The sequence below is a fragment of the Scyliorhinus torazame genome, chromosome 7 (genome assembly GCF_047496885.1).
Source record: "Scyliorhinus torazame isolate Kashiwa2021f chromosome 7, sScyTor2.1, whole genome shotgun sequence".
Taxonomy (NCBI): Eukaryota; Metazoa; Chordata; class Chondrichthyes; order Carcharhiniformes; family Scyliorhinidae; genus Scyliorhinus; species Scyliorhinus torazame.
Window position 1 is genome coordinate 211635780 of NC_092713.1, and position 17622 is coordinate 211653401.

At 50.7% G+C, this 17622-nt stretch overlaps 1 protein-coding gene across 1 annotated transcript in view; it reads left to right on the forward strand.

Moving 5' to 3' along the window:
* The first annotated feature begins 17274 nt into the window (after positions 1-17274).
* Positions 17275-17622, forward strand: part of LOC140427388 (T-cell immunoglobulin and mucin domain-containing protein 2-like) — a 112599-nt gene continuing 112251 nt past the window's right edge. The window contains exon 1 of the mRNA XM_072512930.1: positions 17275-17401. Coding sequence (XP_072369031.1) covers positions 17275-17401 — 127 coding nt within the window. The remainder of the gene's footprint in view (positions 17402-17622) is intronic.

The window sequence follows — 17622 nt, forward strand, 5'->3', positions numbered from 1 at the left end:
GGTACACGGAGGGAAAATTCAGAATGTCCAAATTACCAAATAGCATGTCATTCAGGACTTGTGGGAGGAAACCAGAGCACGCGGAGGAAACCCACGCAGACACAGGGAGAACATGCAGACTCCACACAGACAGTGACCCAAGCCGGGAATCGAACCTGGGACCCTGGTGCTGTGAAGCAACAGTGCTAACCACTACTCTATCGTGCTGCCCACGCTACCGTGCTGCCCGGTTATGATTGGTAATGATATGACCCTTGTGGAATCCCATTCCATCAACATCAAGAGGGTTGCCATTGACCAGAAACTGAAGCAGACCAACAATGTAAATACTGTGGCTACAAGAACAAACCAGATCCTGGGAATTCTGCAGGTGGTAACTCACATTCTGTCCCCCCAAATTCTGTTCATCTACAAGACACAAGTCAGGAATGTAACAGGATACTCCCCGCCTGCCAGGATGAGTGCAGCTCCAACAACACTCAAGAAGCTCAACACCGTCCAGAACAAAACAGACAGGCTTGATTGTCACCCCACGCCTGACGTTAAGATAAACTGAAGCAACTTGCCAAGGCCCTTTCAATACCTTCCAAACCCGGGACCTACATCACCCAGTAGGTCAAGGGCAGCAGATATATGGGAACACGGCCCCAAGTAGGATGCCACCTTGACTTCGAACTATATTGTCTTTCCTTCACTGTCACAGAATTAAAATCCTGTAACACCTTGTCATGGATCTGCCTGGAGACAGCAATAGACAATATCTAAAGGGCATAATAAATTAAAAACAAAGGTGTAATTTCCCAGACCCTGAGAATCCAGGAGAGGCAGTTACCATCTAGCAGTCTGCAAAAGCAGACAGGTCAGTTTTCAGCCACTAAGGCAAAAGGCCAAGTTTACAACAAACATGCTTCTAAGTCTTAGGCCCAAGGCAGTGCAAAAAACCTTCCGAACAGCAGTTTTAAAATATCTTGTCTGGACCAGGAAAAAAACTGGGAGCAGCTGCAGGAGACAACACATCTCTGCTTAATAAAGCCTCGATTATTCTCTACTCTCGTCTTGTAGTAATTGATAATGCATCAATTTATTAGATTTTACAGTGTTGGAACTTCGTATCAAGCCAGATCACCTACAGCTGCACCCTCCAGCAGCCAACACCACGTCGGCCTTCGACCACTGGCTAGCCTGCTTAGAAAGCTACCTCCGATCATCGGCTGAACAACCCTCGGACGCACAGAAGCTCCAGGTCCTTTATTCACGGATGAGCTCTGATATTTATCCCCTTATCCGGGATGCGCCCACTTACACTGAAACAATGGAGCTCCTGAAAGGACATTACGTTCGGCCGGTTAACAAGCTCTATGCCAGGCACCTCCTGTCCATGAGACAGTGTGCCCTGCACACCTGGCGAGGAACTGTGACTGCCAGGCAGTTTCGGCAGTCGAGCATACAGAACTTTTAATCAGCGACACTTTTGTTACGGGCATGGGGTCGGCGTACATCCGCCAGCGCCTATTGGAAGGGGGTACGCTTCCCCTTGCGGCAATCAGGCAGCTCGCGAATTCGCTAACAGTAGCCTCCCGTAACGTACAGTCGTACGCTCCCGACAGCACGGCACCCTCATGGTCATCGTGGGCCCCACCAGCTACCGCCCCCAGCCCACCCCAAGCCTGCGCCGCGCAGCAGCCAGCCAACCCCGGGGGGCCCAAATGCTACTTCTGCGGGCAGACCAAACTCCCCCGGCAGCGCTGCCCGGCGCGGAGCGCAACCTGCAAGACCTGCGGAAAGAAGGGACATTTTGCTGCTGTGTGCCAGGCCTGGTCGATCGCTGCTGTTTCTAGGCCCAGCGTTCCTACACCCCCCATGTGCAACCCGTGGGCGCTGTCATTTTCGTCCCTGCAGACCATGTGCGGCCCGTGGGTGCTGCCATCTTTAACGCCGCCCGCCATGTGTGCCCCGTGGGCGGCGCCATTTTGGACGGCACCTTAGCACTCCTGCTCGTCGGGAACTTCGTCTGGCCGTTCATCACCTGCCACCACCGCCGACCAGCCCGGGGCCTGCCAGCACAAGCCGCAGCTCACCTCGATCACCCTCGACCAGTCCCGGCCTCACAACCTCGCAACCGTGACAACCACGGTGAAAATTGATGGGCACAAGACTTCCTGCCTTCTTGACTCCGGGAGCACGGAAAGCTTCATCCACCCCTCTATGGTAAGGCGATACTCCCTCGCGGTACACCCCATTACCCAGAGAATCTCCCTGGCCTCCGGATCCCATTCCGTGGAAATCCAGGGGTACTGCATCGCGACCCTCACCATCCAGGGCATAGAGTTCAGCAACTTCCGACTCCACGTCCTTCCCAACCTCTGCGCTGCCCTGTTACTCGGTCTGGATTTCCAATGCAATCTCCAAAACTTAACTTTAAAATTCGGCGGACCCCTACCATCCCTCACCGTATGCGGACACACGTCCCTTAAGGTCGATCCACCTTCCTTGTTTGCAAACCCATCGCCACCAGGAGCAGACGGTACAGCGCCCAGGACAGGACTTTCATCAGGTCTGAAGTCCAGCGGCTGCTGCGGGAAGGCATCATTGAGGCCAGCAACAGCCCCTGGAGAGCCCAAGTGGTAGTGATAAAGACCGGGGAGAAACACAGGATGGTCATTGACTACAGTCAGACCATCAATCGGTACACACAGCTCGATGCGTACCCCCTCCCACGCATATCTGTTATGGTCAATCAGATTGCACAGTACCGGGTCTTTTCTACAGTGGACCTGTAATCTGCCTACCACCAGCTCCCCATCCGCAAGGCGAACCGCCAATACACTGCATTCGAAGCAGACGGCCGCCTCTATCATTTCCTTAGGGTTCCTTTCGGCGTCACTAACGGGGTCTCGGTCTTCCAACGTGAGATGGACTGAATGGTTGACCGGTACGGACTGCGGGCCACCTTCCCGTGCCTAGATAATGTCACCATCTGCGGCCACAATCAGCAGGACCACGATGCTAACCTTCTCAAATTTCTCTACACCGCCAAACTCCTTAATCTCACGTATAATAAGGAGAAATGCGTGTTCCGCACCAACCGCTTAGCCATCCTTGGCTATGTTGTGCAAAATGGAATTCTAGGGCCTGACCCCGACCGCATACGCCCCCTCAAGGAACTCCCCCTCCCCCACTGCCCCAAGACCCTGAAACGATGCCTGGGGTTTTTCTCCTATTATGCCCAATGGGTCCCTAACTATGCGGACAAGGCCCGCCCACTCATTCACTCCACAGTTTTCCCCCTGACGGCTGAGGCCCACCAGGCCTTCAACCGCATCAAGGCAGACATCACTAAGGCCACGATGCATGCGGTCGACGGGTCCCCCCCTTTTCAGGTTGAGAGCGATGCATCGGACGTCGCTCTGGCCGCCCCCCTCAACCAGGCAGGCAGGCCCGTGGCATTCTTTTCCCGCACCCTCCATGCCTCCAAAATTCGGCACTCCTCTGTCAAAAAGGAGGCCCAAGCCATCGTGGAAGCTGTGCGGCATTGGAGGCATTATCTGGCCGGCAGGAGATTCACTCTCCTCGCTGACCAATGGTCGGTTGCCTTCATGTTCAATAACACACAGCGGGGCAAGAGCAAAAATGATAAAATCTTAAGGTGGAGGATCAAGCTCTCCACCTCCAATTACGAGATTTTGTATCGCCCCGGTAAACTCAACGAACCCCCCCGATGCCCTATCCCAAGGTACATGTGCCAGCGCACAAGTGGACCGACTCCGGGCCCTACACGATAGTCTCTGTCACCCGGGGGTCATCCGGTTCTTTCACTTCATAAAGGCCCGCAACCTGCCCTACTCCATTGCGGACGTCAAGGCTGTCAACAGAGACTGCCAGGTCTGCGCGGAGTGCAAACCGCACTCCTACCGGCCAGACCGAGCGCACCTGGTGAAGGCCTCCCGCCCCTTTGAACGCCTCAGCATGGACTTCAAAGGGCCTCTCCCCTTCACCGACCGAAATACGTACTTCCTGAACGTGGTCGATGAGTACTCCTGATTTCTATTTGACATCCCATGCCCTGATATGACTTCTGCCACGGTCATTAAAGCACTCAACAGCATCTGCGCCTTGTTCGGTTCCCTGCTTACGTCCACAGCGACCGGCGATCCTAGTTTCTGAGCGATGAACTGCGTCAGTTCCTGCTCCGCAAGGGCATTGCCTCGAGCAGGATGACCAGCTACAACCCCCGGGGAAATGGGCAGGTGGAGAGGGAGAATGGGACAGTCTGGAAGGCCATCCTGCTGGCTCTATGGTCTAAAAATCTCCCGGACTCCCGCTGGCAGGATGTCCTCCCCGACACGCTTCACTCCATCCGATCACTCCTCTGCACTGCAAGTAACGAAACCTCCCATGAACGTCTCCTTGCCTTCCCCAGGAAGTCTACCCGGGGTTTCGCTCCCAACATGGCTGGAAGCTCTTGGACCCGTCCTCCTCCGCAAATACGTGCGGACCCACAAAGCGGACCCGTTGGTCGAAAGAGTACAACTACTGCACGTGAACCCGCAGTACGCCTCTGTGACGCACCCCGACGGGCAGCAGGACACAGACTCCCTCCGGGACCTGGCACCAGCTGGACCCCCACCCACGGCCCACCACCCGAAATCTCCTCCTCCGATTGCCCAAGCGCCACTCCCCCTCCCCCAGCACACCTCACCACAGCCCCCGCGCCAGGACGATCCGTCCTCCCACTGGTTCCACTCAGGGGTGAAGTCAAGGACAAAACGTCCCGGAGTCACAGGCGACCAAGTCGGCACCCGCATCACCACCGGGATCGAGGCGATCACAGCGGATGATCAAGGCACCCGACCGACTGAACCTGTAGATTTTGCCTGAACTGTGAATGTTTCCGCCACCCCCGCTGGACTCTTTTTTTTAACAGGGTGTGAATGTGGTAGTCACCACTAATTGTATATTAGATGTAGTACGGTAAGGCTCCTGTACTAGAGGTACGGAGGTAAATCCCTGCCTGCTGGCTCCGTCCAGTAGGCGGTGTATAAACGTGTGTGCGCACCAGAGCTGCTCCCATTCTGGTAGCAGCTGCAGGAGGCCACACATCTCTGCTTAATAAAGCCTTGATTATTCTCTACTCTCATCTTGTAGTAATTGATAGTGCATCAGAAAGTTGCAGGGGGAACAGGGAAAGTCTTACAGAGTTCAGGTATCGTAGATCATAGAATAACTTAGAATTATAGAATCCCTACTGTGTAGAAGAAGGCCAATTTGCCCATCAAGTCTGCACCGACCCTCTGAAAGAGCACCCTACTTAGCCCCAATCTCCCACCCTATCCCCGCAACCCCATGTAGGGGCAATTTAGCATAGCCAATCCACATAACCTGCACATCTTTGGACTGTGGGAGGAAACCGGAGCACCCGGAGGAAACCCACGCAGACACGGGGAGAATGTGCAAACTCCACGCAGACAGTCACCCGAGGTCGGAATCGAACCTGGCTCCCGAGTGATGTGAGGCAACAGTGTTAATCACTGTGCCACCCCTGTAACAAGGGATATGTTTCATTTAAACGGTAGGTTAGTAATTCTAATTGCATGAGAGTAGAGTAGTTCTGTTTGTGTGTATTTGTCTTTACTTCTATAAATAGTCTTTAATAATTGTTACATGACGATGGGCTATTTATTCTCACTGGGGTTTCACTTGTTTCCCCGCATCAAAACAAAACAAAAGAATACACCCCCACAAACTGGTGTTCCAAGTTGGGATACCCTCACAGATAACATCAGCGTGTTTAGTGACAAAAGATTGGGAGCTCTTGTCTGGGATCATAAAAAGGTTTCATTCCTTGGGTGTAGGGTATTTGTGACTTTTGAATGCAAGGAGAATGAGAAACAAGTAAGAACTTGTTATAATAAGTAAGAAGGCTACAGAAAATGGCTCTTGATCCAGCTCGATCTTACCTGGGAGTAGACAATGTAACCGTAGCAAGTTTGGAAAGTGTGTTTAAAACCAAATTAATGGAATTGGCAGATAAATTGGAAATAGCTTTATCGACAGGAACTGAGGTTGAAAAGATTGAAAGCCTAGCAACAGATTTAAATATACGAGAGGGGTTAGCGGGATCCCAAATTACAAAGAGACATAGAAATTAAGAAGTTAGAGATGCAGCAAAAAGAGAGGGAGAGAGCGTTTCAACGAGAACGAGAAGCGAGGGAGTTTAAACAGGAAATGGAAAAAGTTGCAGGGAGGAAAGAGAGAGATGTCCAACTTTGCACACAGGCAGCAGCAACTGAAAGGTTAGAGCAGACGGCGGAGGAAGGTGGTTCGAGAAGGAAACCTAATGGGGAGATGTTCCAATATGTACAAGCTCCACCGAAATTCAATGAGAGAGATAGCAAAACATTCTTTTGTGCTTTTGAGAAAATAGCTGAACAGTTGAGATTGCCACAAGATTGTTTGACCCTTCTCTTACAGGCTAAACTTATGGGTAGGGCTTATGAAGTGTATTTGTCCTTATCAGAGGAAAGGGCTGGAGATTATGAGACAGTGAGGAAAGCTATATTTGGTGGAGCGGGGAGGTTGGAACGGTTTGGTGACATATTTATAGAAAGGGAAGTTCGCTGGTTTTGAGAAGTGGTTGAGTAAATTCCAGCTTCCGAGAACTAATTTGTTTAGGTATTATCGGGTGTGTAACTTATTTTTTAAGATGTGTTTTTATTGGGTTTTCACATCTTGGGCTGGATTCTCGGCAGCCCCCCGCCGAAATCGCGTTTGGCGCGGGGGGCAGAGAATCCAATTTCAAGCCAAAATTGGGCCCGCTGCCGGTCCGGCTATTCTCCAGGACCCCAGAATTGGCGTGTTCGCAGGGTACTCTGCGTGGCTGAGTTCCTAACGCCGTGGTTCTCACAACCTATCGCCGTTCGGGAAGCTCGTGTGGCGGCTGCAAACTCAATTTGCAGCTATCCTGGTGGGGGGCGGGGGGCATCGGACACCAGGTGGGGACTTATGGGTGTCCGGGGAACAGATCGGGACGGTCGGATCTTCGGGCACGCGGCCGATTGGGGGGGGGGGGCTTAATGCTTCATCTGCCTCCGCGGTCCGAGTCCGCCATGGCGCTCAGCGTGGCCGCTGGAGCCGCTGCCGTGCGGGGGCCCATATCCGCAGCTAAAGCTGCGTGAATCACTCTGGGTCACTGCTAGCCCCCTGCAAGGGAGTGAATTGGCTGACCTTTTTTGTAGGAAACTCCAGAGTGAAATGCCAGCGTTTTTACGCTGGTGTGGGGACACAGTCCCATTTTGGGAGAATCCAGCCCATATTTCACAATTCATGGGCTGGATTCTCTGCAGCCCTGCGCCGAAATTGCGTTCGGCGCAGGGGCAGACAATCCAATTTCAAGCCAAAAGCGGGACCCGGCGGGGGTCCGGCGATTCTGCGGGACACGAGAATCGGCGTGATGGTGAAGTACTCCACGCGGCTGAGGACCCATTGACAGAGGCCAGTCCAGCGATCCTCCGCTCCCGACTGGCCGAGTTCCCGACGGCGTGGAACTAACATGGTATTGACGGTCGGGATGCTGTGGTCTCAGCCCGGATGGGGGGGGAGCGGGGGAGATCGGACACTGGGGTGTGCCTTATAGGCGGCCGATCGGGGTGGGGGGGGGGTGGTGGGGGGGGCGTCTAATTTGCATGTCTGTCTCTGTGGTCCGAATCTGCCACGGATCATGCTGTATCTACAACCAATGCTGCGTGAATCACTCCGGGTCTCTGATAGCCCCCTGCGGGACGTTGAATTAGCTGTATTTTTTTCCAGGAATCTCCAGAGTAAAACACAAGCGTTTTTACACCGGCATGGGGACATAGTCCCATTTGGGAGATTCCAGCCCCATAAGTTATATATTACAAAACTGCACCAAAAAGGAAGATAAAAGACAAGCCGGAATCAGCACATATATTTACAGGCAGTTGTCTTCCCTCTGGCTGTGGCCATGTTCCCCCTTCAGTCAGCATCCATCTGCTACAATCCCCAGTATGGCCAGAGCCGTACTTACAGGTATCTATTTACAGGTTAGTTTGGGCTTCAGATTGCCTTTGGATCAGTCCCTGCGGCTTTGTCCCTTGTCCCTCTCGTTTTCTCTGCTTGCCTTCACCCCTCCCCCCATTTCCTCCCCTTTCCTTTTCTTCTTTGTCCCGTGCCCCCCCCCCCCCCCCCCCCCCCCCCCACCCCCCGCCCAGATTCCTTTCCCGAGGTCGCCCGCGTCCAGCAGTTCTTCCACTAATGAGTGATGAGTGTCCTTGTATTTGGGGGGGGTGTTGTTTGCTTATAGAGGAAGTTTTTGACCTGAATGTATCTTAGGTTGTTTCCTCTTGGTAACTGAGTTCCTCCAGGGCCACTACTCTATCGTCCCTGCACATGTCCCGAACAAAGTCCCCTCGTCCTGCCTCCACCTTTTGAGGGTGGCGTCCATTATTGTGGGGGTGAACCTGTGGTTGTTGCAGGTTGGGGCCATGGTGGACATTTTGGTAAGGTCGAAGTGCTACCTCATTTGGTACCATGCCTGGAGCGTGGCTACTACCACTGGACTCCTCGAATGTTTGGCCGAGGGTTGGGGAGGGCGGGAGACTGGCTGTGACTAGGTCTCAGAGTGACGTCCCTATGCAGGAACTCTCCTCCATCTTCGCCCACTCTGCTCCTGGTTCCTTTACCCATCCACTCACTCTTTCTACAGTGGCCACCCAGTGGTAGAACTGTAGGTTTGGGAGGGCCAGGCTTCCTTTTGTGAGGGCCACGAAGAATCCAGCACGAGTTGAAGGATAGAAAGAAATAACATTTATTTACAATAACATACATACACAACAGCAGCAGCAGCAACTTCCCTTGCTGCTGACTCTCCTCTAGCCGGTTCCAAACTGGCCAGCTTTATTTATGCAGGGAATCTGCTAATGATTTCTCCCCCCCCTCTCATTGGGGAAGCTCATACTCCCAGAGGATTGTGGGATTGCCATTAGTCCCAGTCAGTGGTAAGCAGGCAGGTTATAACACTCCCCATGCTTCTTTTCCTTTGTAGGACTTTCCTTTGGATCCTCTGGTTCTCCCCTACATCCTCCCCCCCCCCCCCCCAACGCAAACGTCATGATTAGTTTGTCGACTGTGTTGAAAAAGGCCTTGGGGATGTCGATCGGGAAGGAGCTAAACAGAATGATGATCCTGGGCAGTACGTTCATTTTGATCGTCAGCATTCTCCCATCCAGGGAGAGTGGGAGCTGACTCTACCTCTGCAGGTCCCTTTTGACTACCAGACTCGTCAGGTTCCACTTGTGGACCCTTGTTCAGTAGTGGGCTATTTAGATTTCCAGGTAGCGGAATTAGAACTGGGCTTGCTTGAACGGCGATCCCCCCACTTCTGTCCCTCCCCCCTGTGGGTCACAGGGAAGATCTTGCTCTTGCTCAGGTAAGCTTATAACTCGAGAAGGCTCCTTTTCGGAATTTCATTATCCCTTCCATGTTAGTCTGGGGATTTGAGATGTAGAGGAGCAGGTCAGCCGCGTACAGTAAGAATCTATGCTCTCTGTCTCCCCCTTTGTATTTCTCTCCACCCCTTCGCTGTTCTGAGGACGATTGCCAGTGGCTTGATTGCCAGAGCAAAAAGCAGTGGGGATAGTGGGTATCCCTGTCTCGTGCCTCAGTGCAGCTCAGCTGTAAGTTTGTCCGTATGCTCGCCATGGGAGCACTGTATAGTAGTTTCACCCAGGAGGTGAACCCTGGTCCAAACCCAAACCTTTCCAGTGTCTCTATGAGGTGCTTCTACTCAACCCTGTCGGAGGCCTTTTATGAATCTAGGGAGTTGATCATCTCTGGTGTTTCCTCTCCAGACGGGGTCATTATCACATTCAGCAGGCGCCTGATATTCGATGTTGGCTGCCTGTTGGACCCACACTCATTTGGGTCTTTGTCCTTTTTCGATATCAGCGATATTGATGCTTGTGCCACTGTTGGTGACAGGGAACCCCTTACTAGCGAGTGTGTGAACAACTCTTGCAGGTGTGGGGCCAATGTTGGTGCAAATGTTTTGTAGAAGTCCGCCGGGAATCCATCTGGCCCTGGCATCTTCTGCGCCTGCATGGAGTTGATACTCTCCATGACCTCTCCCAGTTCGAGTGGTGCTCCCAGGCCCCATCACTTTTCTCCCCCACAACTGACATGTCCAGTCTGTCAAAGAACTGCTTCATCCCTGAGTACCCCTGGGGGTCTCTGAAGTGTGCAGCCCCCGGTAAAAGGTTGCAAAGGCCTCGTTAACCCTTTCTGACGTGGTGACTAGCCTACTGCTACCGTCCCTATCATATTCCACCTGATATAGAACCCCCGATCCATCAAGCGTGCAGCTCACAAAGCCAACTCTTTGTCCCCGCAGGAGAAGATAACCCACAATAAGCAGGAAAGGGCCAAGCTGGGGACAGAGTACCAGAGATCAGAGTCCTCACCCCCTATGAGGAACATGCCCTAGAAATTGCAGGGTTGTTCAAGAAGAGAGCAGTCAGCAAGCTTCGCTTGCACCGCAGAGGTGAGGATCCACTCCCACTTCACCCAGATGACCTGTCTCAAGTGGGTTGTTCATGTCAGACAAAATTATCCTTACCTCATTGACCACATGTTGATTCTCGCTGATTAGGGCTATCCCCCTCGTGGCTGCCTGCTTTCTCAGCTGGTGAGCCAGCTGGCTTTGTCTCCATGTTCGTAAAAGGTCCCCGTGTCTGGCGGAGCTGGTGCACTGCTTTCCCAGTGTAGAGCAGGTCTAAGTCCATCAGTAGCTGTTATCGTTCTGTCAGTAGTTCCACGGTCGGGGTCGAGGAGTACTGCCTCCAGTATGGAGTCGACCAGCTGTTGTCTGGCCTCCCTCTCCGTCCTATCTTTGTACGCCTTATACGCAATAATTTCCCCCCTTATCATCGCCTTCAGCGCCTCCCAGAATGTGGAGGGTGAGACCTCCCCATTCTGGTTGTTGCTAGCGTACCCGTCTGTGGCCTGTGATATCCATTCGCAGAAAGCCTTATTGGCCAGGAGCGCCATATCCAGCCTCCATGGGGGGGCGTTGTGCCCGGCCCATCTCCAACCAGGACATCACTAACCATGATGCACCATTCTCTTGGAGCGCCATGTCCCGCCTCCATGGGGGGGGGCTCAAATCCACATAGTGTGGAGCGTGGTTCGGGATTACGATTGTGGAGTACTTATCTCCTAATACCCCTGGAAGCACCACTTTACCCACCACAAAAAAGCCGATCCTAGTATCTACCCTGCATTCCTGGGAGAAGAAGAACTCCTTATCCCTGGATGTGTTCATGGGTCCACTGCCCCCATCTGTTCCATGAAAACATTCAATTCCTTTGCCATCTTTGATTTTTCTCCCTGACTTGGGGTTTGATCTGTCAGCCCCTTGGTCTTGTGCGCAATTAAAGTCGCCCCCCCCCCCCCCATGATGAGTCGGTGAGTGCCTATGTCGAGGATTCTGCCATGGTGTTCTTCATGAATTCCGCATCATCCCAGTATACAAGGACTACCGAGGCCTCTTCCAGGACATCACTAGCCATGATGTACTATTCTCTTGGTCCGTAACAGTCTTTGTCGCAGTAAATGCTATCCTCTTATTGAGCACTATGGCCAGCCCCTAGCCCTTGGCCCGTAGCACGAATGGTAAGTCTGTCCCATCCAGCTCTTTCTTAACCGTAGTCGGACCTTCTCCCTCAGGTGGGTCTCCTGGAAGAAGACTTTTATGATGGGTGAAGACTCTGGATCTTTACACTGGATCGTTAAGTCCCCTGACGTTCCAATTGACTATTCTGATGAGTGGTTTCTGTTCCTCTCCTCCTGCAGGGTCAACCATACTTACCTTGTTGGTGCGCCCCTGCACTGCGGGGCATCCTTTTGTTTGGGGGCCATCCAAGATGGCCGTGGTCACCATACTCAGCATGTGACTGTGCCACTGCGATCCAGAGTTTGCCTTTGTCCAGGGGCCAACCAAAATGGCTGCCATCATTGTGTACGCCATGTGGGTGTGCCCTGCACTCCGTGGTTTCCCTTTGTTTGGTGGCACTCCAAAAAGTCTGTTTTTGGTGCCCTTGTTCCCGTTGCCGCTGTGTATGATCTGTCTTGCCAGCCTTCTACCTCTCCCCTCCTACCTCTCGACTATCCCCCTGGGCCTGTCTTCGCCCCCACCTTCCCCCCCGCCATACCTCTGTGGGCTTTCCTCCCCACCCTGGCTGCCAGGCACTCTCTCCCCATTAGGAGTTGTCCTGTGGACCTCCCCTCACTCATACTTCCCTCTGCTAGCTCGCCCTCTAATACGGTACCCCCCCTCCCAGGATTGATCCACAACTTGCCCCGACCATTGTGTTTCTCTTCCCTCCTCTCCCCTCCTTACCCCCTTCTGTGTCTTGCTGTTCTCACCCCCTCCTTTCTGCGCCTCATTGTCAGATCGAAGACGAGGCAGATCAGTCCCGCACAAATAGTCTCATCTTTTTTTTGACCGATGAGATTAGAAGTCTGGTTCATTGTTGCTGTTGTTGCCTTTCCAGCCTGTGCTTGTGCATTAATTCATCTGCTTCTGCCAGTGCGGTGAAGTAGTACTCTCTACCCTGGAAAGTCACTCAGTGTTTGGTGGAGTACAGCATCATAACTGCACATTGTTCTTGTAACGCCTGTGTTTGGCCAGATCTGCCCTAATGTCCTGGTACTCACGGATTGAGTGTCCCTCCCATTTACAGCACTGTGTGTGTCTTGCCCAGTTCAGGATATTTTGCCGGTCTTGTTACCAGTGCAGTTTCGTTATGATGGCTCGCGGCTGCCCCCCGGCCTTGGACTTTGGCCAGAGTGACCTGTAGGCTCTGTCTACTTCTGGGGACTTGGGGAAGCTTCCCCCTCCAACCAGCTTGCCCAGCATCTGTGCCACGTACTCCGTAGGATTACTGCCCTCAAGTACCCTCCAGTAGACCCAGAATGCGGAGGTTTTGGCGGCGTGACTAATTCTCTTAGTGATAGAACTTTCCCCTTAGCATCCACTGTGTCGTCATTAACCAACTGAATTGGTTAGGCGGACAGACTAGACCGGACGTGAGTTTTGACGTCTTAAAAGTTTAGTACAAAAATGAATGATCCCAAAGTGGAAGACATAATAAAAGCAAATAAAGCGTTGGTCGAATTAAAAACGCAGGAGTGTGTTTTGAGGTTCCTGGTTTTGGGTGACCTTGGGCACTTGATACTCATCGTTTATAGTGATGCGTCCTATGTAAATTTATTTGATGGGGTTTCAAGCGCAAGGGGTTTTATAATTTTCCTTTTGGGGAACAATGGTAAATGTTGCCCTCTTGTGTGGGAAACAAAGAAAATAAGGAGAGTGGTCAAAAGCACTTTGGCTGCTGAGACATTAAGCCTTGTAGAGGCGATGGACAAGGCCTTTTATATATCTCAGATATTGACAGAAATTTTGAGATTAGGGGATTTGGGTAATATACCTATTGAATATCAATAATTCCCTGTGGGAAAATGTGCATTTTGCAAAAAGTATCAATAAAAAAAGGTTCAGGATAGACATTGCAAGTTTGAAGCAGATGTTGGACAGAGGGGAGATAGCAAAAATTGAATGGATCGACAGTAGCTATCAATTGTCAGACTGTTTTACAAAAAGAGGGGCTAGTTCACAGAAACTTTTGGATATTGTTAATGAAGGGCGCCTGTTTCTGTGACTGTTCAAAAAAAAGAAAAAAAAGAGAAGGGGGGAAATTGGGTTTGTGTTTTTGAGTTTCTTGTAATTTTGTTTTCACCTCATTATTTTTTTTCTCCAAGGAAGGGGAGACTTAAGTAATGGGTTAAGAGACATTCCAATTAGTAGTCTCATTTATCTTAAGTATCCAATAATTGACACTGCTATGTGAAGAGGCTTCAGGTGGCCTTTGTGTCAGGTGATGTGAAGATAGAGTTTTGTGCAGAGTCTGTTAAAGTGAAAAAAAGATGTTTGTAAAAAGGAGCAGTCCCTTTGACTCTTTATACAACAGCAGCTAAACGTCTAACACAGATGTGGCTGGATTCTCGTCACCCCACGTGTACACCTTTGACTCAATCTTCCTCTCCAGACTTTTACTGGCTGTGCCATCTTTTCGGCTCCTTGGGTTGTTGCCTGGCATGCTCCTTCATTGTGGTGGTGTTGGAGGAGGGTAGAGGTTTTTCTCTCCCAGGTTTAGCGGTCTATTTTTGAGCTAAAAATGCCTAATTTCAAGCCTCCAGGAGGAGAGCCACCTTTCGTGCATCCACTCAGCACATCCCCGTCACCGGAGAGGTGTGTACCTTTGTATGGAAGGAGATTCTTTCCTTCCCCTTGTCACCCTCACCCTCTTTGATGGATAGGGTCCTTTCAGCAGTTGAGCTAGGGGAGAGGAAGATATTGGATATTTATAGTCAGTTTGTGTTGATCGAGCAAGCTTCATTGGATGAGGTAAAAAGGAAGTGGGGGAGGGAGCTGGGTTTTTGATGAGGGGTGTGGAATGAGGCTCTTCACAGGGTCAACTCCACCTTCTCATGTGCTAGACTCAACTTGATTCACTTCAAGGTGGTGCATAGGGCACATCAGACCAGGGCACTGATGAGTGGATTTTTGCCAGAGGTAGAGGATAGGTGCGAGCCTTGTTCACTGGGTCCGGCGAATCATATGCATATGTTCCGGTCATGTCTTAAATTTATGAGCTTATGGGTCTCTTTCTTCAGCACCATGTCTGGATTCTTGGGATTGAGTCAGCGCCTTGCCTGTTGGTGGCTATCTTTGGCTCAGGTACGCTGAAGCTGCAGACGGCGACGAAGTTTTGTTTGGGTGGAGGCCTCCTGTTCTGTCCAGTGCTTTATCCTGGTTGAGTGACCTTATGGAGTTTGTGCACTTAGAAAAGGTCAAGTATACCATGGGGGAGTTGGCAGAAGGGTTCTCCTCGAAATGGCAGTCTTTTATTTCCTTTTTTAGGGAGTCGGTCACTGCCAGATGTTAGAGGAGGTGCTTCCTAGATTTGTTTCTGGTTTTGATTCGGTTGCTTTTCCCTTTTGGGACGAGGGGTGGGGGTGAGGTTGAGTCTGTAATAGTATTTGTTGTGTATTAGGTGTTATGATGTTATATTGATTTTTTTTCTAAATAAAAAAATATATATTTTAAATAATTGACTCTTGGGTCTCAAACTCAAAAGGATTTTTCACCCATCTCTTCTTCAAAAGTTGAAACTTCTCCTCTGGAAAGTTGTGACGAAAATTGTTAATCAGCGCAGCCAGATGCGACTGAATAAGGCTTGCCAGTCTCGTGACAGTTCCATTACTAACACTATTTTCTTCGATGTGTCGTAGCAGTGTGGAGAGCATGTGGTAGTTTTGGCTTTGTACTCACACTTGCCAAACCTTAAATGGCTTTTAGAAAGCATTACTTCTTCACAATGCCAAACGCAATCATCATCTTTCCTTTGTAATTTGAGGTTCATTTAATTTAGAATTGAAAAGATGTCTGCAGGTAAGACATAGTTAGCCTCCAAATTTGACAGTACTTCCCTGCATATAACATACAGATGTTGTAGTCAATATTTTCCTGCTTCTGTAGTAGAAAGATTCAACAACGCTCATTGAGACAAAATAACAAGGCTTTATTTTCAAAACGACTGCATGCACTAATGGCTGAAACTTGAGGTCAGAAAGCAGTTAGTGAAACTTGCTGAATCCTTCTCAAGTCCGCGCTTTTACAGAAAATCAGTTCAGTATTTATACATTCTCATTATCAAGATTGCGTGACTACAGCTTAGGACTTCGATCGGAAGTAGAAACGGAAGCAATGCCTGCTGACCTTATTGGGCTCTTTGTCGCATCACTCATACCATTATCTTGTCTTTGGAGGGAACATTGAGAGGTCGGAGGAGACTTATTTCTTCCTGACCTTATCTTGTCTTATTCCTACGGCCCTAGGTTATGACGAGTTAGTCTTATCAGGAGTTGCCGAGGTCCGGTATTTTGGAATGGCTTGACCTTCTCTGATCTTATTCATACTTCAAGTTATGCAGAGTCGGCCTTATTAGTCTTACAAGGGTCTGAAATGGTTACGGCAGCATTTCTTACGTTGTATCAAATATTTTGACCAGTTTTCCCATCATGCCATTACTTTATTCGTACCACATCACACAGAGGCTTTGCATCGGTACAATTAACAAAGCCATACTTCAAGAAATCATCTTTGTACTGCTTTGTTCCCAATTTCAGTTTCTTTTTAGTAAGCTGTTTACCAGAGGTCCTGGAGCTCTGTTTACAGCTCACACTAGCACTGATTTCTCCTGTTTGCCTTGTTTATCTCCCAAGCCCTCTCTTCCTATAACAAAACAATCCATCCTCAGCTCTTTACAATCCTCTGGGCTTGCTTGCTGGCAGCTAGAAAATGGAGGACTCTCTCCTCGGTGATTTCGCACTAAAAGAACGGACACACAGGCCGCATGATGTCAGTGTACATGCCGGGTGCGTGACCTGCTCTATGCCGCTGCTTCTGGTGGGAAGACTGTATTGTTTGCATTTAATGGCCGATCACGGCTGGCATTCACAACTTAAAAGCCGGTCGCTGGCAGCATTCTTAAAAGCCGGTTGCGGCCTTTGGGCGCTTCTCCCGTGATTGGGAATGCCACGATCCTTCTGACAGTTGCCCATGACCCACCCGCAGGTTGCGACCCACAGTTTGAAAAACCCTGCTAGAGAACTGTTTACCAACACCACACGGACCACAGCAGCAGGGTGATCAATGATCCTTTATGGGATTTGTGGTAAACACCACTGGTAACACACTACGCATATTACGGTACTGCCACTGTACTACAGGTAACACGGTAAATTCCAGCCTGCTGGCTCCTCCCAGCAGGCGACGTATAAAAATGTATGCTCTCCTGCGCTGCTCCCATTCTGGTTCCAGCTGCAGGAGGCTCAATATCTTGTGCAATAAAGCCCCAATAGTTTAACCATTTTTGTTTCGTGGTCATTGATGGTACACCAATTTATTGCACAAGATTTTTAGAGATGAACGTCTCAATCAAGCCTGATCGCCTTCAGCTGAACCCTCACGCAGCCGACGCCACATCCACCTTCGAGCACTGGCTAGCCTGCTTTGAAGGATACCTCGGAGCAGCCATTGAAACACTCTCAGACCCGCAGAACCTCCAGATCCTCTACTCGCGGGTGAGCCCACAAGTTCTTCCCCTCATCCAGGACGCGTCCACCTACACAGAAGTAATGACGCTACTAAAAGGACAGTACATCAAGGTTGTGAATCAGGTGTACGCCAGGCACCTCCTGGCCACGAGACGCCAACACCCGGGGGAGTCTCAGGTCGAATTCTTGCGGGCTCTACGGATACTCGGTAGGAACTGTAATTGCCAGACAGTGTCTCCAGTCCAACACACCGAACTACTAATCAGAGACGCTTATGTCACGGGCATTAAGTCTAATTACGTTTGCCAGCGGGACCTTACAGAGACTGTGCAGCTTGCCAACTTCCTAGAAGTGGCCTCCCGCAATCCGGAGGCCTACACCTCCGACCGCGCGGTACCCTCGTGGGCATCATGGGCCCCACCATCTGCC